Source organism: Biomphalaria glabrata, chromosome 6, assembly GCF_947242115.1.
Source record: "Biomphalaria glabrata chromosome 6, xgBioGlab47.1, whole genome shotgun sequence".
NCBI classification, from domain to species: Eukaryota; Metazoa; Mollusca; class Gastropoda; family Planorbidae; genus Biomphalaria; species Biomphalaria glabrata.
This window is the reverse complement of record NC_074716.1, coordinates 14,757,926-14,782,328: the sequence shown is the minus strand read 5'-3', so window position 1 is coordinate 14,782,328 and position 24,403 is coordinate 14,757,926. Positions and strand designations below refer to the sequence as shown.

Below are 24,403 nucleotides of genomic sequence, written 5' to 3'. Positions count from 1 at the left end.
CTTATTGTCATCTGTCTTCTGTCTTCTAATTGTCATCTGTCTTCTGTCTTCTAATTGTCTTCTGTCTTCTGTTTTCTAATTGTCATCTGTCTTCTAATTGTCATCTGTCTTCTTATTGTCATCTGTCTTCTGTCTTCTAATTGTCATCTGTCTTCTGTCTTCTAATTAACATTTGTCTTCTGTCTTCTAATTGTCATCTGTCTTCTGTCTTCTAATTAACATTTGTCTTCTGTCTTCTAATTGTCATCTGTCTTCTGTCTTCTAATTAACATATGTCTTCTAATTGTCATCTGTCTTCTGTCTTCTAATTAACATCTGTCTTCTGTCTTCTAATTGTTTTCTGTCTTCTAATTGTCATCTGTCTTCTGTCTTCTAATTGTTTTCTGTCTTCTAATTGTCTTCTGTCTTCTGTTTTCTAATTGTCATCTGTCTTCTAATTGTCATCTGTCTTCTAATTGTCATCTGTCTTCTAATTGTCATCTGTCTTCTTATTGTCATCTGTCTTCTGTCTTCTAATTGTCATCTGTCTTCTGTCTTCTAATTGTCTTCTGTCTTCTGTTTTCTAATTGTCATCTGTCTTCTAATTGTCATCTGTCTTCTTATTGTCATCTGTCTTCTGTCTTCTAATTGTCATCTGTCTTCTGTCTTCTAATTAACATTTGTCTTCTGTCTTCTAATTGTCATCTGTCTTCTGTCTTCTAATTAACATTTGTCTTCTGTCTTCTAATTGTCATCTGTCTTCTGTCTTCTAATTAACATATGTCTTCTAATTGTCATCTGTCTTCTGTCTTCTAATTAACATCTGTCTTCTGTCTTCTAATTGTTTTCTGTCTTCTAATTGTCATCTGTCTTCTGTCTTCTAATTGTTTTCTGTCTTCTAATTGTCATCTGTATTCTGTCTTCTAATTAACATCTGTCTTCTGTCTTCTAATTGTTTTCTGTCTTCTAATTGTCATCTGTCTTCTGTCTTCTAATTAACATCTGTCTTCTGTCTTCTAATTGTTTTCTGTCTTCTAATTGTCATCTGTCTTCTGTCTTCTTTTGTCTTCGGTCTTCTGTCTTCTAATTGTCATCTATCTTCTAATTGTCATCTGTCTTCTTATTGTCATCTGTCTTCTGTCTTCTAATTGTCTTCTGTCTTCTAATTGTCTTCTGTCTTCTAATTGTCATCTGTCTTCTGTCTTCTAATTGTCTTCTGTCTTCTGCCTTCTTATTGTCATCTGTCTTCTTATTGTCATCTGTCTTCTGTCTTCTAATTGTTTTCTGTCTTCTAATTGTCATCTGTCTTCTGTCTTCTAATTGTCTTCTGTCTTCTGTTTTCTAATTGTCATCTGTCTTCTAATTGTCCTCTGTCTTCTAATTGTCATCTGTCTTCTGTTTTCTAATTGTCATCTGTCTTCTAATTGTCATCTGTCTTCTAATTGTCATCTGTCTTCTAATTGTCATCTGTCTTCTGCCTTCTAGCTGTGTTCAAACTGTGGCTAAGAATATTATATTTCTTGACCTAGGATCTGCGAACGGCAATAAACGTTTCAATGTATTTGATGCCCAATGCCCTCCTTTTGATTCCCTCTAAACAAAAATTTAAAAAAAAGCACTAAAACACCAAACATGATTGTTTTTGGTTCTCAAACTTGTACTTGTGACATTACCATTCAAAATAATTTCCGTTCCTAACCCCAACCCCATTAACTGGATCCTGTTTGGAGAGTCAATCCCATTAACTGGATCCTGTTTGGAGAGTCAATCCCATTAACTGGATCCTGTTTGGAGAGTCAATCCCATTAACTGGATCCTGTTTGGAGAGTCAACCCCATTAACTGGATCCTGTTTGGAGAGTCAACCTTATTAACTGGATCCTGTTTGGAGAGAAATTGCCTTGATTTTGTAATAAGATCCCCCCCCCCCCATGTTGCCAGATTGTTTAATTACGGGCTGTAAGAAATTCCACATCAAATACTTGAGATGGCCAGTTAGCTGGCAGTCCGATTGGTTGAAATCTTGTTTTCAAAAGTTTAATAAATACTTGTGGAAAGCCTGATGCCCAGTTACACGCTATTTGAGTCTGAAATAGAAATGTACGTTTTTAGGAGGAAATAAATAAATTAAAAGAACCAACGTTCTGATCTATGATGAATTAACTGAAAATGTCGATTTTACATACAGACATTTTTACCGAGACAGAATTAGACGAAATAATATTTTACTTAAGAGACAGAATTAGACGAAATAATATTTTACTTACAGACATTTTGACAGAGACAGAATTAGACGAAATAATATTTTACTTACAGACATTTTGACAGAGACAGAATTAGACGAAATAATATTTTACTTACAGACATTTTGACAGAGACAGAATTAGACGAAATAATATTTTACTTAGAGACATTTTGACAGAGACAGAATTAGACGAATTAATATTTTACTTACAGACATTTTGACAGAGACAGAATTAGACGAAATAATATTTTACTTACAGACATTTTGACAGAATCAGAATTAGACAAAATAATATTTTACTTACAGACATTTTGACAGAATCAGAATTAGACGAAATAATATTTTACTTAAAGACATTGTAAACTTCGGGTTTTATCATTTCTCCCCACTAAAGTTATTTCCTCCCGTATCTACTTTTTTATTCATTTTGTTTTTTTGCTATCTTTTTAAAATTCAAGTGGTTCTCCCATCCATAACAGTACGTCATCATGTGTCTTTTACCCGCTGGTTTATGGTTCGCTGTTAGAATCCCTCTTTTCACTCAAAGACATGCAATGCAATGTCAACCAAATAAATAATCTACACGTAACTTTACTTTAAACCTGTGATTTCACTATTTATTGGTATCCGACCGTAAAAGTTTCATTAACAAAATTAATTTAGTTTAACTTTACAAAAAGAAAAAAAAAGAATAGGTGATTTATATTTAATGAACTAAACTTCTTATATTGCTATGAGTTACAAAGTTTCCTATTATTAAGAAAATGACGAGTCGCATGTATCAGTGTGTCATTCTAGTCATGCATGTAAATTTGAAATTTAAATTCTACTCATTCATAGTTGTTGTTTTTTTCTGGCTGATTCAGGCAATCCGTTTCATTCTTTAATAGCACTAGGTAAGAAAGAGCATTAGTCAAGGGGTTCTTCACCTATGGGTTGCGACCCTCTTAGGGGGTCGAATGACTTTACCAGGGGTCGCCTAAGACAATTGTAAAATGTCCCATTGACAGTTACACTTTGACAAAGCTTATATTAACTCACATCTGTCTGTAGGTCTCTGTGGGAGAATTCTTTTACACATTTCTTTCTACCACTTCCCATTCTCGAATCAAGTTGAACAAAAAAAATCATTGTCGATGAAAAAACATGAATCAATAAAAAAAAAATATCCACCCAATTAGTTAATCCTTTTATACTTGAAATATGCACTAGGCTAAGGGGAGATAAGGCATTTATTACACTATTAATGATGCTACAAAAATAATTTCTCTTCAAAGTTCAATGTCAGTCCATTCTGGATCAAATGTTTGAGGTCATGTCCAGTTTTGTCCAGTAGTTGCGCCTTTCTTCTCCCCTTACAACAATATATCCTTGCTAGACAGCTTGTTAGTTATCAGGTGAACATACAAAAGTAGACTTGAGACAAAATATGACATTTGTTGTGCTCTTACAAAGATGTCCACGAGAAATCCTTATCTAGTGAGACAGAAACATGGGCGACCGCAGGATTGTTTTGCAGGGGAGGGGGTGCAAGTTGCCACCTATGGCTGAAAGTCGTAGCTTCAAATCTTTTATTACAGAGACTATTATAAATCTGATAAAACGTGTTTCATGAAATAAGTTACAAACAAGATTACAAAGAGAGTGTCAATTCTATTTTATGTGGGTCGAATGGTGATTTTGCAGTGGGTCGCATAAGACTAACAGAAATATTGATCATTTTTTAAAAGAGTAAAACTTAAAATTTTATGTTTTTCCATTGGTTGTTACCATTTTTTTTATTGCTGTTTGAGGATATATGTTGCAGTCAAATGAACCAGAATGATTTCTAGCATTTTTATTATCGTAGAAAAAAATAATTTTAACTCTTAAAATCATAGATATTATTTAAATTGTAAAATTTGCTTACGCTGTGAGGTATTTGAAAATAGTTTCGTTTTCATGTCATTGTTTAATAGTTTTGCCATTGTTGTATAGTCTGTTATTGAAGGTAGCATTTTCATTGTGGGACACCTCAAGAAAAGGTTACTGGAACAAAAGAAAGTCAAAAACATAATGACTATTTGATTGTTTAACTCTAGGGTTTAACCTCTATAATGTAAGCAGAAATTGAATAGCTCTAGTACGTGGTAACGAAGTTTTATAAGCCGAATTTATGAAACTGAAATATCTGTAAGTATCCAAAAATGATACTTGTTTTTTAGACGATTTTAAAGACAGGTTTCTTTTTTGCAAACCTCTTGAAATGACCGCTACAATATGCGATAGATGCAGCTTTGATAATTTTGGTTCATTTTTGGAAAAGTATAAAATCTCTTACAAAATATTTGTGATTTCATTGCTGTGATAATAGGTCTAGATTTCAACGTTTGGTACAGAAAATCATCGGAACTGACTGTATGAACCAATGACAAATATTAGTAACGAATACACCGGTCCAAGAATTACAAGAAGCAATGAAAAACATCACTGCAGTGATCAAATGCAACATGACTCCGTTTGTCTGAAAACATCCGATGGTAGACTCAATTGTCGAAAATAATATTTACAAGTTTCCAATACTTTTTATCTGCTTTCTATGAAGATACAATGATAATTTCTATGAAAGAACATTTGCGCCTCCTTGAGGAAGTAATTTCATACTTAACAAATCTTCCACATTTACAGTTTGCGATTGCTAGGAGTCCATTTACACTCGAACTCAAAGAGGTCACGAAGACATCACACAAAAAGTTTATTAAACTCATTAATACCGGTAGTGATGCAGCGAAACATTATTTCTCTAGAATGTCAATGACACAATTCTTGATCTATTTCAGTCCTATCCCGTTTTGTCTGTGTTGCACCTTTTTTGTGTCATTTCCAATAACATGTTTTTGTAAAACAAAGTGTTCCAGCCTGTTAGTTGTCAAGTCAAAATCCAGAAGTCGACTTGATGAAGAGGATGACATTTTGATCTTGCAAAGACTGCCAAGAGAATTCCTGATCTTATGAAACAGAAACATGGTCAACCTTCGCATCGACGTTGTCTTGTATGCACTAGACTATCACAAGAGTTTTGTAGCGGCAGAGGCGGTTTTTTTTTGGGGGGGGGTGCAAGGGGGCACGATACCCCGGGCGTCACCCTCGGGGGGCGCCACACGCAGCCTAAATTTCTATGTGATGTTCATGGAAAATGAGTGGGGGCTCACGTTTTGCTCAGGACTTTGTGTAGCGGTGCAGGTTACTTTCCTTCTGTCCTTATTTTCAAATAGTCACACAAGTCTACAACATGACTATTGGGAAACTGTACTAGAAAATAACTGGTAGTCAAACAATTAATTTCGTTTTGAATGTTTTATCTGATCTGTCTCTTCATTATGCCTGACAAATGTTTATCTGATCTATCTCTTCATTATGCCTGACAAATGTTTATCTGATCTATCTCTTCATTATGCCTGACAAATGTTTATCTGATCTATCTCTTCATTATGCCTGACAAATGTTTATCTGATCTATCTCTTCATTATGCCTGACAAATGTTTATCTGATCTATCTCTTCATTATGCCTGACAAATATTGATCTAATCTCCGTAGGTCACTGGCCAGAAGGTATGACATTTTTGCCAGCATCTTTCCTGGCAATGAAACATATTAACGAAAACCATAAGGATATTTTACCTGGCTACAAGCTTCAGATCAATGCTTACAATACGGAGGTAAAACATAGAACCACATCTTAGAGTGTAGATTTATTTGCAGATGAGTGGTGTCGAGAAACGTTTTATACAAAGCTGACATGAACTTTGAACTCTGTCTATTTTTCTGTTTGGTAAAATGTTTGTACATGTTATTTCTCCCACACCCATTCTCGGATCAAGTTGAAGCTTTGCATAATTATTCATTTGCATATATATATACAAGACATTAATCAATAAAAATAATTAACCAATTAGCTAATTAATTACTGGTAATTTAGTAACTTATTCATTTGTGTGATATCGAAAAGGGAAAAAAAACGTCTACATTTTTAGTGATATAGCTGTAATGCGGAGTTTTTCCCCTTAGATACACTTTTTTTAAAAGGGTTTTTTAATATTTTGCTTGTTTATACTTCCTATATAAGAGTTACACTTGACTCAAAGGACATCAACAAAAAATAGTTGAGTCCACCGGAACCGAACCCTATGCCACTTTATTACGCCCCGACACCCAAAAGCGTTTTCTTGCATTTTTCACTCCAGAAACGCATTCTCCTGACATCTACAGTTCATTATTTATCAGTAGGGTTCGGGGCGAAGCCCCGACGCCAAAAGCGTTCTCTTGCCCTTTTACGGCTGAAACGCATTCTCCTGACATCTACAGCTCATTACTTATTAGTGTGGTTCGGGGCGAAGCCCCGACTCTAAAAGTGTTTTCTTGCACTTTTCACTGCAGAAACGCATTCTCCTGACATCTACAGCTTATTATTCATCAGTGAGGTTCGGAGCGAAGCGTCGACGCTAAAAGCGTTTTCTGGCATTCTTCACTGCAGTAACGCATTCTCCTGACCTACAGCTCATTATTCATTCTATTATAAAGGACCTTTTGAATAATGTGGAAAAATATTATAATATGAATTTATAGTCCCTTAATACATTGCAAATACAACCGATTTGTTCTTTGAAAAGATAAGATACCCCACATATTTAGATTAAGGCTTTGAGGATCGCTGCCGAAAAAAAATTCCATAAATTAATAATATTCAATAAAATTCAAGGATAAATTGTGAGTTATAGTCCTAAATTTATTTAACTAGAAAAATATGAGATAGAGTAAAGGTTGGAAAAAGTCGACTACGAAAAGATTATCTGGCTTTTGAACTCATCTCAACCGTGACTGTTATATTGAAAAATTTCGTTTGAATTATAACTTTTCCAAAGCAAAGTCTTTCTTAAAATAGTTATGATCAATTCATGTGAAATTACACAAACTGTCTGGAAAGGGGAATGGCGGTAAAATGAAAACGATTAATCCTCGCTCCTTTTTATAATTTCTGCTAATGATTGCATTTTGCATTAAAGAATAGGGGTTGGGCGACTCGATATAAGAATTTACTTTATAGCATATATAAATTATATTAGTGACAGATTTTTTAAATTTTGTAATTTCTTACTATAATACAAAAAGAAAAAGTATTGGTTTGTCCGAAGGGGATTGCATGTATCGCACTTCCACCTGTTTATATTATATAGATATTCGACTAATTTTGTTCACGTACTATGATTTCTCCATAAAAGTAGGACCGCCCCCCCCCACACACAAAGGGTTTAGATGGGAAGGGCAGTAAAGGTATTCGCTCCTCCCAGACATAATATAAAGACCGGTTAAAATACCAATAACAAGTTTTAATCATATACATATTTAATTGATTCTGTTAGTAAGCTGCGATTTCTACAAATAAATAGGACCGCCCCCCCCCCACTCGAAAGTTTATGGTGGGGGGGGGCGGAATGATGCCATCGCCCCCTCCCGACCCTACCAAATCGGCCAAAATACTAGAAGGGGGGGGGCGAAATAATCTAAAAATAGGTTGAAATATAAATAATTAGTATATATTATTAACATTAGTAATAAATTCGTATACAAATTGTGTGAATTCTATACTAAAATTCGTCCGCCCCCCCTTGGGGGGGGGGGTCGGCCGAGTGAGGGGGGGCAATCGCCCCTACCGCCCCCCCCCCCTGGATCCGCCAGTGATTGCGAGACGGACACAGCCCTAAGGCTAAAGGCTGAACGTCATTGATATGGCTCAATGGGAGAATGGCCTATAAAAAGAAATAGCAGTGCCTTATTTAGACTTGAAAATGAATTATTTGAGATAGGGGCCAATTTAGGGCATTTTATAAGTCTAGATATTATATGTCAGCGCGAAATATTTCTGAGGGAGCGCGATGGCTGGATGTTTTAGCGCTTGGCTTCCGAATCTGGGAACTTGGGTTTGAATCTCGGAGAAGACTGGGATTTTGAATTTTTGGGATTTTTAGATCACTCCTGAGTCCATCCAAGTCTAATGAGTAGCTTACCTGATTTTAGTTGGGGAAAGTAAAGGCGGTTGATCACTGTGGTGGCCACATGACACCCTGCTTATTAACCGTTGGCCAAAGAAACAGATGACCTTAACATCATTCGCCCTACAGATAGCAAGATCTGAAAGGTGAACTTTGCATTTTACTTTTAAATATTTCTTGGGAGCTCTTAGCTATAGCTTGTGTTGCTTATAAGTCAATCCGGCCCTGTTGGCCTCCTTCGGGCGTAGAACGACTATGGTTTATCTCATTTAACACTTTATCACGTGGCTCGAGAGGTATAAAACGCAGGTTAAGGTGACATTTGCTTTGGTTGTAGAAGAGCCAGCTATTTATCGTTTTGGTACGCTTTCCTTCCCGAGCCGAAGCTAATGCTTTTTTCATGTCCATGGCTTTCTTCATTCACCACATGGTGCCGTATAGGGCAGTGGCGTAGCAAGGAACCCCGTGGGCCCGGGCTCAAGAATATCTTGGTAGGGCACCCTCGTCTAATAAGACGAATTCAGTCTGGGACAAAACAATTGAGTAATTTAAATGCATCGGTGGATTTACCAAAAGACATTCCAATGCAAGCAACGTACCTTTTTTTTTTTTAAATAGACCTAATAATGTCTTTACGTTTGATTCAGTAATAGTCTCTTAAAAGTCAATGTTTGTACAACTTGTTAACTGAACTACAGGACTTTAAAATGAGCTCTGTCTTCCATTTTACACATTTACATTACGAAAACATTTCTAGGTTTAAAACTTCTAGGTGTAAAATTTCTAGGTGTAAAGCTTCTAGGTGTAAAGCTTCTAGGTGTAAAATTCTAGGTGTAAAGCTTCTAGGTGTAAAGCTTCTAGGTGTAAAACTTCTAGGTGTAAAATTCTAGGTGTAAAGCTTCTAGGTGTAAAATTCTAGGTGTAAAATTCTAGGTGTAAAACTTCTAGGTGTAAAACTTCTAGTAGTAAAACTTCTAGGTGTAAAACAATTAGACAATGATTCAACTTATTATCTGGTTCAATGCCCATTATTCAGAAATAAAAAGAAAACAAAACACATTAATTTATTTAAAAGTTTCTGGCCTTCTAAGTAGCAAAGTCAGAATTCAGTGCATCTCTTTCTAAACTTTTGGCTGTTTCTCGAAGCCAAATTTCTCTGTGTTATAGAAACTATTAAATAATTTTGATCAATCGCAACTTCGAGAATCACCGCTTTGCTGAACAAACTGACACTAACAAATTAAGAAATAACATGTATGCTGTGCCAATGTTTTGTAAAATTTTAAAATAAAAGAAACAGATTGAGCTTTGAGAAAGTTGAATAATTTACAGTTGTGTCGAAAAAAATTTATTCGCGACCATCAGGACTATCACTGTAGACTTTATGAAACAGTGCTAGATGTAATATACGTTTATTAGCTGCCTTTATGAAACAGTGCTTGATATGATGGCTGTGCAATAGTTAGGAACATTGTAATTTTTTTTAAGTGCAGGGAGCCAGTTGCCCTAAACTCTCTCTATCAGGAGATCTACAATCCTAACAGAACTTCTATCATGGTGCTGGGGTCAACGTGCTCTTCAGTGACGGAGATCACAGCAAGTGTAGCCAATCTTTCAGGTCTGCAACAGGTAAGACTTTGTGTTGATGTCGTCTTTTGGAACTTAAGCTTGTACGAGACGAGAAACCTTTTTCTTTCCTGGAGAGTTCTTCCGGTTTTATTAATCCATTCAAAAAAAATATTAAAACTGCTTCCGTCTTCCTTACAACATAAAAGGAAAATGTTTAATAAGATAAGGGGAAATGATTCAATAAATAAATCGTCTCTAGACTTATCTATATTATAAAGTAGAATGTGAGGGGTATGTATGGATGTATGTTACTTATAGACATCAAAACCGCTTGACCAATCTTGATAAAACTTGGCAGGAATGTTTCTTGGGTACCAACTTAGACCTTAGTGTATGTATTGTAGCCCTAAAAAAAACGTAAGACCCTAAAAAAAAAATAAAGTTGTCCGACTCTATTACAGCTATAGTATTTTATGGATCTAGGCCATGTCTACAATGTTGACATGAGAAAAGATAGAAAGGATTTAGACCTAGATCTAATTTTAAGAAATACACTTTGCGAAGATAGTTTTTTACTTTGACACATGAAAAGACAAAAGAAGATCCATTGATTTCATTATATAATAAAATTAACCTTCAATTTTGTGTTTCAAAAGCATTTTTTACATTAATTAGTTCCTTATATCTGTGATTACAGATTTCCTGACGAACATTCTTTCATTAGACAATTCCGTAATGAATCGCGTACTAAATATTAATTCGTTTAATTGTTTACTTTATAATCCCATCCCTAGATCTAAAACTCTAATTCAACTCTAAGATGATAAAACTTCTCTTCGCACAGATAGTTTTATACTTTAACACATAAACATATTAATTAAAGTCCATTCATTTCATATTTTGATCAAATAAACATTCAAATTTGGTTTTCTAAAGCTACATTCGTTTACGAAAGCTGCGAAGCCGAGTTGAGATAGACCTAGATCTATATTCATTCATGAATCGCGTACTAAAAATTATTTCGTTTAATTGTTCACTTTATAATCCCATTCATTTAACAAAGCTATCGCTCTTTTCGTTTTTAATAGATAAGAATGTATCGACTTCGGGTAAACCCATTTTCGCAAAACTAATTTTATTTTCGTAGCGAAAGAGAAATAACGTGAAAGGATCATTAGCTACGTTTAACATACATCTAAATCCAATCCACTAGATTATTCAAAAGCATTTTTTACATAAATTAGTTCCTGATATCTGTGACTACAGAATTCCTGGCGAACATTCTTTCATTAGACATTACTATTACCAAAGGCAAATGGTTACACATTAACACATCTCTCTACTGAGTCTATTCCTAGGCCTAGGTCTAAAACTCTTATTGAACTCTAAGATGATAAAACTTCTTTTTGCAAAGATAGTTTTATGCTTTAACACATAAACATACTAATTATTGTCCATTCATTTCATATTTTAATCAAATTAACATTCAAATTTGTTTTTCTAAAGCATTTTTTAATAGCCTACATTCGTTCGCTGTTCGCTAAAGCTGCGTAGCCGTGTTGAGGTAGGCCTATATTCATTCATGAAAAAAAGTTCACGCATGCCCAGCACAGAATTTTAATCAAATTTTAATCAAATATATTTAGGCCTACAAGCAAATGTTTTAATTTTTAAAAAAATGGATTTAAGCCTATTAGCTATTTTGATTTGATAGCTTCATTCACACTATTTTTACATTGACACATTCGCTTTACTTATTACATTATTATTTCGTTTAATTGTTTACAAAACACTCTCAGTAACTATATCGAAAGTAATGCGCAAATAAAGACCCGCGGGTCGCGGGTAACATATGTCTAGTTCAACATAAAATCTACATAGTAACATCAAAAAAGGTCCAATGCAATGTATTTTTTTAGTTTGTGGAGGGTAACGCTTTGGGTTGACGCACTGCCGTAAATCTGAAGCTGTATTTATATATTACAAGCACAATACAAGTGGACACTTGTTAACCACGAAAGTGTCGCCAAGCATTGTGAGTTAAAATGCGAAAAAAAAACATGTTAATAAGACATATTGCTCAATGGAAAGTTTCTGACCCGACAAATTTCGGATTTGGATTTTTAAAAATCTCTCTTGTGGGGGTATATTCTCTTGTTAAGGACCCGGAAGCAAACACGCCTGCATTGCCTTATATCCGGCCCTGAATGTATTTCAGACCAGCAAACAACAATATAAACCCAATAATGACATGTTTCTGTTTTGTTTCTCTTCTATTGGCGTGATGGTCACAACAGATCTCTTACTCAGCCGTCTCTCCCCTGCTCTCATCCAAACAATTGTTTCCAAACTTCTTCCGAGTGATGACCCCAGAACAAAGTTTGACTGTAGCACGAGTGAAACTATTCAAGGAAATGGGCTGGACCAGAGTCCACAGTGTCTATGAAGATCAAAAACTGTTCTCCTCGGTAATGAGAAGTATCTAGAGTTTTAGTCAAAGTAATAATATCTATAATAATTGTAATAATAATAATTATTATTATTATTATTATTAAAATTATAATATTTTTAACACTACTTCTCCTAATAATAATAATATAATATAATTAACATTCCATACAATAAAATGATTTTCTTTTTAATTTCATTGTACATGTATTTCTGGAATATTGTTCTTTCATTTTATGCAATATTCAGCTGTAAAATTAATTTGCTTAGGGATAATAAAACCATTTATAATAACTAAATAAAATTAATACTAGGAAAAACGTTTCCTAAGTAAAAAATTGCATAATAAAAGACTCAGGTACAAGTCAATTTATTGAAAACTAAACTGAATTCTGTTGTATTTCAATAAAAATAAATTATATCTTTTATATAGCGCTACTTTCATGCTTGTTTTCAATTTCATTTTATTTGTAGAATATTGTTCTTTCATTTTATATAGCCTAATATTCAGCTGTAAAATTAATATGCTTAGGGATTATAAAACCATTTATAATAACTAAATAAAATTAATAGTAGGAAAAACGATTCCTAAGTAAAAATTACATAATAAAAGACTCAGGTACAAGTCAACTCATACAAAACTAAACTGAATTCTGTTGTATTAAAATATAAATAAATTATATCTTTTATATAGCGCTACTTTCATGCTTGTAGCATGCTCAGAGCGCTATGGTCCAATCTCTATTATGAACCAATGGGTGAGAGGGGGTATCTGGGAGAAGGTTTTTCCGTGCTGTCTTTAGGAGCTTAATAAACACAACTCTGCACGAGTCGGGTGTCGAACCTCGAGCCCCCTTCATAGGTAGCCAAGCCAAGTTCAAGCGTACTTAGCCTCTCGACCACCCGCATCCCATTTAATGATCCTTCTCCAGGTAGTTTATATGATGAGATTTATTCTCGAATCAATAAGTCCATTTTAACACCAATTGTATTAAAAATACATTTCTTTATCAGTTTGGACATAATAATAGCAATAAAACACCGTTAGTAGAAGACGAAATGTCTGAAACAAAAAATATTCATGTCCAGGACAATATAAATAAATTGAGAGTTTGTCTATTTGTTTATTTTAATTTTCAGCTCGATGAATTCATGAAGCAAGAATTAATACTTGCAGATATTGAGGTGGTCAGTACTCAAATGTTTACCACTAACCCAGAAATTTGTGCAGACAATTTAAAAGTAAGTGATCAGAAAAGTAATTGTAATCATTAAGAGTAACATCATACTGAAAATAGAGATTATAAAATCGCTCACAAAACATTTTTCGAGTTACTTTTGTATAGCGCATTTTTTCATGTTATGGCGGTCTCTTTTAAGTGTCTAATGGGAAAATTGGTATCTGGAATAAGGTTTCCATGTTGCCTTTAGGCGCTGAACAAATAAAAGTCAGCGCAATTCTTGAAATTGTCTGGTTTTTATAGTGTCATGTAAAAATCTGGTTTCTACCTTGTTAATATCCGGAACATACACTCTATAACATCCGGAACATACACTCTATACCATCCGGAACATATACTCTATATCACCCGGAACATACACTCCAGAACATCCGGAACATACACTCTATAACATCCGGAACATACACTTTTCAATATGAGACATCAATAAATATTTTTAAAATTGTTTCTTTGCATTTGTATTTCAGAAAAATGACGCCCGAATTATTATTGGAAGTATGTATGAGGATAAAGCCAAGATGTTGTTATGTGCGGTAAGAGGTCTTTTTTTTTTCAACAACCAAAACTAATTCTTTTAATTCAATCAAACTTTTCAGAAGTAGTTGTAACATAATTTACACATCGAATACATCTTAGACATCAAATACATCTTAGACATCGAATACATCTTAGACATCGAATACACCTAGTACACTGACCGTGCCCAAGGTTTAACCACTAAATATTTTTCTCTCAAAATGTTTCAGTTGGCGAGCTTTTTCAGTGCATGGACCTAAGGCTTGGAACTCGCGTCTTTTGATCTTCGACAAACAACATGCTTCGGTACATTGAACTAGAATATCAAGACCTTCCTATTCAAAACATTTTTTAACTTTGTCATTTTAACTCTCTTGTTTATGCCTGTTATGTTAGAATATCGCCTTGAGCTTTTTCTTAATGGCACTATTCCCTGAAGGAAGGTCTTTGCGAGCCATGAATACCTTGTAATATGGCCATAGAGCTTTAATTTACAATAGTTAGCAGGTCATCGTGGGGTCCAACTGCTGTTGTAAACCTGTCTCTAATCTCTTCGTTTGTGATGCGGTCATTAATAAATGTGATACCTAGGATCCTTCTGTAGCATCTCAATTCCATTGCTAGGATCCTCCTCTATAGCTCTACAGTCAGCGTCCAAGGCTCGCAAGCATTTAAAAATGTGGCCATGACCAAGGAGCACATCAGTCTTTCCATATTGTTTTGAGTTTAGCAAGAGCTGCTGTGGCCTGTACAATTCGGGCCAGTAGCTCAGGTTTGGTCCCCTCATCTGAGACGATAGCCCCGAGGTATTTAAAACTAGACACTTGTCAGCCTTTCATCTTCAATGCTCCATTGAAAGCTCTGTCATAATTTGTTTTATTTTTTTCGGCATTTATTTGCCTATCCTATGCTGCGGTAGTCTTGTCTATGGGCATCACATCAAGTCAGTTCGTTCTTCTTCTGTCCTTGCTATGCCATCTTTGTTATTCGGAAGCGCAAGTTAGTAACTCTTCTTCCTCCAATGTTTACAGAACCTTGCTACTGCTCGAGAGCAGGAAGAGAAACATTAACAATGGGCACGTTTCGCTATTTCGTCTCTAAAATAAAAGTCCAGTGCCCCCATTAATCAGAAGCCCTAGGTGGCTACCTAGTTTGCCTATGTTTAAGGCCGGCCCTGATCGGGCTCATCGAGACTTTTCCACAAAGTTTGAACTCAAGCCGCTAGAGGAATCACGTGGTTCCATTTCTTCACCACGGCTCGACTACTTATTTCTTTGTTTGGCAGTTACATGACATGCGTGTGGGTGGGAAATGTCTTTGTTTGGCAGTTACATGACATGCGTGTGGGTGGGAAATGTCTTTGTTTGGCAGTTACATGACATGCGTGTGGGTGGGAAATGTCTTTGTTTGGCAGTTACATGACATGCGTGTGGGTGGGAAATGTCTTTGTTTGGCAGTTACATGACATGCGTGTGGGTGGGAAATGTCTTTGTTTGGCAGTTACATGACATGCGTGTGGGTGGGAAATGTCTTTGTTTGGCAGTTACATGACATGCGTGTGGGTGGGAAATGTCTTTGTTTGGCAGTTACATGACATGCGTGTGGGTGGGAAATGTCTTTGTTTGGCAGTTACATGACATGCGTGTGGGTGGGAAATGTCTTTGTTTGGCAGTTACATGACATGCGTGTGGGTGGGAAATGTCTTTGTTTGGCAGTTACATGACATGCGTGTGGGTGGGAAATGTCTTTGTTTGGCAGTTACATGACATGCGTGTGGGTGGGAAATGTCTTTGTTTGGCAGTTACATGACATGCGTGTGGGTGGGAAATGTCTTTGTTTGGCAGTTACATGACATGCGTGTGGGTGGGAAATGTCTTTGTTTGGCAGTTACATGACATGCGTGTGGGTGGGAAATGTCTTTGTTTGGCAGTTACATGACATGCGTGTGGGTGGGAAATGTCTTTGTTTGGCAGTTACATGACATGCGTGTGGGTGGGAAATGTCTTTGTTTGGCAGTTACATGACATGCGTGTGGGTGGGAAATGTCTTTGTTTGGCAGTTACATGACATGCGTGTGGGTGGGAAATGTCTTTGTTTGGCAGTTACATGACATGCGTGTGGGTGGGAAATTTCTTTGTTTGGCAGTTACATGACATGCGTGTGGGTGGGAAATTTCTTTGTTTGGCAGTTACATGAAATGCGTGTGGGTGGGAAATTTCTTTGGCTCCAAGGCCGACAAAGTTTATCTTAAAAGATATTCTAATCTAAGTCATGCTCGATCATGTTTTTTTTTTCTTTATTGATAGATTTATAACAATACACCGGAAGCAGAGAGACCTAATGCTTGGTACAAGAAAATTGTATGGCTACTGCCTAGTATGTTTTTCAAACATTGGATGGACGTAGGAGGCAACGGCATTTCCTGTACTCCAGATCAGATTCAAGAGGTCAGTAGATTTGTAGTGATACAATCTATGATTCTATATAATCTAGTTGTCAACTTGAAAGCTGGATGGCGGATTTTAACATTAAATGATGTGACAGTTGATGCATATGTCTATGAAAAAAAAGTAAAGTACCCCTTTCAGACCTTTCAATCTAAGGGGCATCTGATGAAAAGGTCATCTGTTTCTATGGCCCACGGTTAACGACGATGTCATGTGGCCAGTACAACGGCCAAAGCCTTTATTTTTCCACAACCCATTAAAATATCATTCTTCACAAGAATTTGAACCCGGGACCTCTCGGAAGCCAAAAGCTTTACCAATCCGCCAAAGTGCATTATGTATATATGTCTATATATATATATATATCTATATGTCTATATATATTCATTCGCTACAGGAGTGAAGGAAATCCACTAGGAGTCCATGAAAGAAAAACATCTGTGCACTAATTGCCTTATTGCTTCACACACAGGGTCCTATGTTATTGTATTCATTAATAAAAAAAACAACCTGTAACACTTGACGTTTTGCATGAGAAGATTAGCCCAATCTTATTGAATGTGTACCTAAAGATCGCTGGGAGGGAGTCCAGTCTTCAGTTTAAAAGGGCCAATCTTCAGCTTCAAAAGGCTGCTGCATGTAATGGGTTATTGAAATCAAATTGGTAATTTATATCACAAAGTTTGTGAGACTTTTTTTTATTGTTTGCTACCAACATGATCGACTTTGAGCCAATCTGTGACTGACTGTAATTTGAATGCCGTCAGGAGAATGACAACCAATCAAATTGTTCCAAAGCTCAAGGACATGATCAACAAGTTTTAATAATGACATTTTACAACATCTTATGACTTATAATTCTAATTTTGGATACAAATGTTTGCGAGTAAAATGTTTTTACATTATTAATATTAGTCATATAGCTGGCAATAAACAAGGTTACAAAGACAGTTTGTGTGGAAACACAAACTCAAAATCGGCCCCCGAAGTGGTCCACCCAGGCAGGCTTCAATATTTTTAGAAATAACATCCGAATGAAATTATATCAAAGATAAATAAGAGAGAAGAATGGAGAAAGAAGGTTGACAGATCTTGTGTAGTGCCCCAACGGTCCAGCAGATCAAAGGATAGGTGCAAGTGAATGTAAAGTTAGATGTGAACCTGGCCTAACTAGTTCCCCTTTCAGACCTTGTGGTCTTTAGGGCAGATGATGTTAAAGTCATCTGTTTCAGTGGCCTACGGTTAACGAGGGTGTCATGTAGCCAGCACAACGATCAACCGCCTTTACTTTTCCCCAACTAATGTCAGGTACCCATTAGAGCTGGGTGAAATTTCAGCTCGTTAACTCCGGGGTAGACATAAGTTCCTCGAGTTCCCAGGTTCCCCACCTCGACAGTTTAAATCCAAGCAAATAATATCGGCATCGATGCCGTGACTGGCCAACACTGAATACAGAGTTTTTCAATGTAACATGAAGTGAATACCAACAGTTGTTCAACGTGAACACTATTACTGACAACGTAAGTGAATGTACATTAGTTAACAACAAGATTGTACGTTTAACAATTTAATGAATGTATGAAATATGATGACATGAGTGAGTAAAAATTCATCGGTCATACATACTAATCATTGCAATGCTTTTACTACAATAGTCTGTTTGGTAAGTCAATTATCCACCATTTATTACAACTCTTAAATCAACTCACTCTGTCTGGTAAAAAGTTTGAACATCTTTTTTCTCCCATTTCCCATTCTTGGATCAACTTGAAACCATAGACATAAATAAATATAGACTGGCCGATTAAAGAGTTTTATGAAACGAAAATTTGTGACTTGCAATTTTGTGTTCTTTATCATACAGCATTTATAAGCAGTATAAAAGTTAAGTATTTATATCTATTTCAGCCACACACCTATATATAGTGTAAATAAGGAGGCAGTGTAGTTTTGTTTAATCTCTAAGAATGAAGATCATGGATTTTTCATAATTCGGAAATCCGAATACAATAGATATACATGTTTTTACATGAAGTTACTTCCTTCGGCCAGTCTATATTTATTTTTGTCTATGCTTGAAACCATAGACTATATATTACATGGACTGCCAACACTAAGGAAACTAAGCATAAGTTCCATTCACCGAGGCGTCCTTGGTTGCGTGGTAAATTGACTTCCGGTAGTATTTGTTACTATATAAAGAAACTATTCCCGAAGATTTTTACCATCACTTTTACAGCAAATCATAAATGGAAACTTAATTGTCATATACGATGTTACAGAGGTAAGTGTGCACACATCAATTTCTGACTTAGATCTATGACTATAAAGCCTTGTAACTGATGTTCTTAGCCAATATAGATAATTAGCCAAGCCTGTATTTCGTGTATTCTTGTTTACGACATTAATTGTCTGCTAATTGGTGCTGCCAGTTTGGATTATTTGTTTTTCTTTTTTTTCATCACATTTGATAATTATTATCATTATTTTTACAATGTATATTTTAAATGTGATAAGCGATTTACTGAAAGAGTCAATACATTTCTGAGAGTGTCATTTATTAATTTTGTATATAATGGGTGATATAGGCCTAAGTTAAATCTGTGAATGAGTCAGTCTAAATAAAATAACAATATAGTGAGTCAATAAGCCTACAATCTTACATCTTTACCAACTTTTGTTCAGATCTACAAATATTTTTTTTTATTCAATTTGATTTTAATTTCAAGATAATGTGCATTTTTATCTATAGTAATGGAAAATCAACCATAAAAAAAATCAACGATGTATGTATGACTAACTGAAAAATCTGCATAAAAATTTCGGCCTTCAAGTTTTTAGTGTTTTTTTTTTTTTAACTAACTAGAATCCCAAATAACATCCAGTTCTTCTAAAAGCTATAAAAAGATCTGATATTGTTTCGAATATATTCGCCCAATAAAATTTTAGAATCATTAGGCTCTACTTCACTAGAAAGTGATTGTACACATAAACATGTAGACTTTCACCCAGATGTAGTGACCTATGGCTATAAACTTTATCTACAAATACGAACTTACACACAACACACTACTACACTACTATATATATAATAGAACACTAAACACTATTTATGTAAATGCCCATTTTTAAGTTTGTAAAATAATAATTTGTTTTTATAAAAAATCTGGCTATGCCTATAGTACTCTTAACAAAATTATGACTAAAAATATTATGAACGTCGAGTCTCTAGATTCATCATCTTTGTGTGTCTGATAAACCCAGAGAATGAAGATATAGAATCTATATAGGCCCCCTATTATATAGAATCTAGCTCTAGTTGACTCTAGACTAGATCTAGGATAATTTCTTCATATGTGAATCATGAATGGAAGTGCTTGGCTCACAGTGTCACAGATCGTTCTTTAAACTATTTGAGATCTACTTTATCTACTTTATCTTTACTAACGACTCTAATCTATATATAGTTTATATCTATATTTTATATGATAATAATAGACTTAGACTCTTATACTACAAAGTTATAAGATCTAGAATCTGTATCTAATCTAGATCTATTCCCATTTGTGATTTATACACTGATTTTACACTACAGATTTAATGTTTCTGATGAGCAATACTACTATCTACAGCCATGGCCATTAACATAGGCCTTACTCATGTACTAGATCTAGCTCTTTTGATCACAACTCATATCTTGCCTAGATATAAACAACTGTACTAGATTGGACTAGACATTCTAATCGGTTCTATTTTCGTTTTTCATTATTCTCACATATTCTAGTAGGCAATAGGTACCAAATTGTGCTATTTATTCACTGTAGATCTAGATCTTAACTTTTCTCTTAACTACCAAAGAAGTACACAAAGGATGTTGAAAGGTACCCAAAGGGCTCTAATTGCTACCATTCAATGTGTGGATTCAAGTATTTACCTAGATACTGCCACAATATGATCTTATTGTTTTCAAAGGAGTTTTCACACAGTGCCAGAAGCTGTATAAATACATTTAACAGTAAGTTTTTAAGTAATTAATCATTTATTTTTAAACGTTATGTAAGTCTATTTTAATTGTAAGAATCCATGTGCTATTTTATTTAAAGCTAACTTATAGGTGAATATTTACACAATATTGTTGTTATGTTGTAAATAAAACATATTATATTCCCTCCAGCCTGTGCAGGGTATTTCTAAAGTGATAATTTTCTCATGCAGGCCAATACCACTCTTTTGTTATCTAAGGTTTTTTCCTTCAAATTATACTTTCTTGCATAAGAATTAAATATATTATGCAACAATTCTCAATTAGAAGTACAGATTAACCAGTTATCTTGGTGGAAAAGGATGTCAGATGAGTTGAGAAAATGCTTAAAGAAAGTCTTTACATAATTCTTTGAACTAAGTCACTATAAATATTTTGGAGATTTTTTAAATTTAATTAGAATTTTATTATTGCTCACATTAAAAGCACTTGTTCTTTTCTTTTCCGCAGATGTATATTTCAAGAAGAAATGATGCTTTCTTATTTCTAAGAGTTTATCAATAGGATGAATGCCACAAAACTCACTTGTTATGCCAGAAACTCTTCCTACGAAACTTCCAGTAAGTAAAAAAAAAAGTAAAGTTTCCCTTTCAGACCTTGTGATCGATAGGGCAGATGATGTAAAGATCTGTTTCTGACCATTCTGTTGCCTACGGTTAACGAGGGTGTCATGTGGCCAGCACAGTGACCAACCGCCATTACTTTCCCCAACTAATGTCAGGTACCCATTAGAGCTGAGTGGACTCAGACTCAAATTAAAAATTCCAGTCTTCACCAGGATTTGAACCCCGGTCCCCGGTTCGGAAGCCAAGTGCTTTACCGCTAAGCCACCAGGCCTCCTTCCAGTAAGTAGGGCAGCTTAAAATTTAATACTTTTATCTCAGTGCAAAAAGAATAAAAGCTGTCTTCAAATTCTCCCTTTAAATTTGCAAAGATATGTTTATAATTTAATGTATGCAGTAAAAAATTATGTTTCAAACACTCAGTACAATATTCAATGACTCTCTTTATTTGGGTTACCTCAGCATGCTTGTGCAGAAAATTTCCTGAATTTTTTTAAAAATCTGTTCCCTTCACTTTCAAGTGCATTTAATCATTCATTAAATTTTCATAATATTACTGAATATAATGTCAAAGATTAAATATTGTTATTATTATACTATTCCTTTTTTTTGTAATATTTTAGTTTCATAATATGTTCCCATAGCATTTTTTGTGTAAAACCTCTAATATACTTTACTATACTCCTAATATACTTTTTAAGGAACTGTTTTGTTAGATGTTTTCAGAATTGATTTTATCCGTAAAGGACTTGAACATATGGAAGTTTGGTACTATATGAAACTAAGATTGAATTGGTGACTTGTTATGAATTTAATGTATGTTGTTTCTATTCCATCAACAGTACTAGAATTTGTCCAGTGCCTGTGATCCTCTGAGTTGAAGGAGAATGTGCTCCATAATACCTACTAGGAGCTTGCTGATAGCTGGAAGTTCATGAATACTATGTTGTCCTTGATTTGATGATTCTGAAAACTACCATTTCTGAAGACTTGAGCATTATTTCTATAATTTAAAAAAATCTTTTCAGGAAATATTGTGTTTATAATATTAAGAAAGTGAAGATAATATTGTTCTTACTAATATTATTGACTTATTAAAATAGAAAGCACATCATTACCAATATTCACTTGTCAATAAATGTTAGCATTATTCAATTTTTAGTTACATGTTCAAACTATTAAATTTTATTATTTAAATTATAGCAACTTTCTCTTTCAGTCCAGCTTAAGATACATTCCTGTAAAAAGTCTATGATAATAAGTTAATGTCGATGTAGTATTGTTCAGACACTTACAAGTTTAATCATCTATACTTCACAAAAAAAAAGTGTTTGAATGGTTTTCATTTGTTTGTACATCAAATATGTATTAATATAATTATCATTTTTAGATGAAACATTAAATACTGAAGATGACCATTTCAATTTCTGATGTAGGCCTATTCTCATTTCATGAAATAAACAGAATATTATCTGAAATTTCATCCCTTCATGGTAACTGTAACTGGCTTCATAAAAAAATGGAGTGATGACTGGGTTGACTATACATTTTTGTATAAATAATGCATCAATGAATGTAGCTTATACTGTTCTTTTCCTCATCTTGAAATGTGTGGACTGATAATTAGCTGTTGCATGATACTCTAAATGACAAATATCTTCTACTCATTACAATAGCATATTTCCATGCTGTTTGGCTAAGTGGAAGCAGATAAAATTTGTTCCTCTATTAGCTGTAAAATCTCGAAATTCATGAGCAGCTGAGAAAAAAAGAAAAGAAATTCAAACTAGTTTAGACATGTTATAAATATATATATTTGCTAATTAAAAAATGTAAGACTACTTTATGTTACAACAATGGACAGCATCTTTAAAGTTGATTTCAATGCAATCACAAGAAATAATTTTTTTCTCTACAATTAGGCCTGCTTTAATGATTTTTTTTTATGTAAATAAATTTTATGCATAGGATTAAATATAACATGTACTTAAGGAGATTTTTTACCTATTATTTCACAATTACAAGTAATTTAAAGTGATACATGTATTGATAACACAATGTTATTGGAGAAAGTAAAAAAAAATCTCATTTGTAGTAGATCCCTTTCAATTTGAAAGTTAGTGACAATCAAATCAGGTTTGTGGAAGTAGTATGCTCCTTAAGTAAAAAAAAAAAAAAACAACGAAAAATGCATTATAAAAAGTTTTCGCTTTAAATAAAATTTCTCTTGGGTGACTTGAGTAGAAAGTAATAGAAATATGAACTTCATTTAGCAATATGCTCACACTAAGCAGAAGTGGTTTTTACTAGTGAAAATTGTCTGTCCAAATAAGCTATTGAAACTACTGTTAGCTTCACATGATAGGAACTGTAAAGTTTGACAGTTCTTCCTCTAAGACTTTTAGGTACCGGTATTATCTATCAAGAGCAGGGTAAAACAAGGATGGGTTTTGGCCATCAACACTATTCGGAATTGTTTCGTCTGTACTCTCATAGCGCCTTGGAAGATGGAGTAGGCCCTATATATCCACAGTAGATCGGATGGAAGGCTTCTTAAACTGGCTTGACCAAAACGAGGAAACTACATAACCTGATTAGGGAACTGATGTTTGACGACGATGCTGCTCTCACTACCTTTCGCAGTAATTATTACAAAGGCTAGTCAATACTTCGACAGCTGCAGGTCAATAGTTCAGTCTTACAATAACTCTCACTAAGACAGAAAAAAGGGCATAAAAAGTCAACATCATCAAACTCCATTTGAGTGAGGGCTTGAGAGGCTCAAATCTTCTCTTGCAAAAGCCCTGGACAGAAACCCTGCTGTATTGCGTAGTGCATACATGTCACCATACAGATCGAGAATTTTTGGTTCTGACCTGTTGAGACGGAGATCAGCAAGTCTGGGGCAGTCAAACAGAAAATGAGGCAGGGGGGCACCAGGATTCGAAATTTGGCCATAGCCGTGAGAAACATGAGGCAACAGGACAGTGGCCTGTCCTGCACTGTGTTATAATAACTTGCCATAAAACATCACAGAATGTACTTTTTCTATTTTATCAACGACAGCATCTAAATGCCAAACATACTTTTCTTACATTTTTCAACTCGGAGAAAACTTTACATCTAGACTTATTACCTTTACTTTAGGCCTACACATAATATAGGACTTTTTTACAACTTATAAACGAAAGGTCATTTTAGCCTATTATAGTAAGAGCATATAGATCTAAATGTACCGGGTTATCCTTCTGAATAAGTCTTACTATTTGGTTTATATATTGTTATGACTTTGCCATGCGCTCCGCCATCCAAGATAGTGCAGAAA

At 34.6% G+C, this 24,403-nt stretch overlaps 1 protein-coding gene and 1 long non-coding RNA gene across 2 annotated transcripts in view; both read left to right on the top strand.

The window, feature by feature from the left end:
• The first annotated feature begins 9,806 nt into the window (after positions 1-9,806).
• LOC106074840 (gamma-aminobutyric acid type B receptor subunit 1-like) overlaps positions 9,807-24,403 on the top strand; it is a 37,450-nt gene continuing 22,853 nt past the window's right edge. Inside the window, exons 1-5 of the mRNA XM_056032223.1 lie at positions 9,807-9,881; positions 12,119-12,289; positions 13,410-13,511; positions 13,978-14,043; positions 16,333-16,473. Coding sequence (XP_055888198.1) covers positions 9,807-9,881; positions 12,119-12,289; positions 13,410-13,511; positions 13,978-14,043; positions 16,333-16,473 — 555 coding nt within the window. The remainder of the gene's footprint in view (positions 9,882-12,118; positions 12,290-13,409; positions 13,512-13,977; positions 14,044-16,332; positions 16,474-24,403) is intronic.
• LOC129926834 (uncharacterized) lies at positions 20,102-22,656 on the top strand. The gene is made up of 3 exons (XR_008778588.1): positions 20,102-20,488; positions 20,966-21,075; positions 21,921-22,656. It is a non-coding gene; the product is annotated as an uncharacterized LOC129926834 (long non-coding RNA).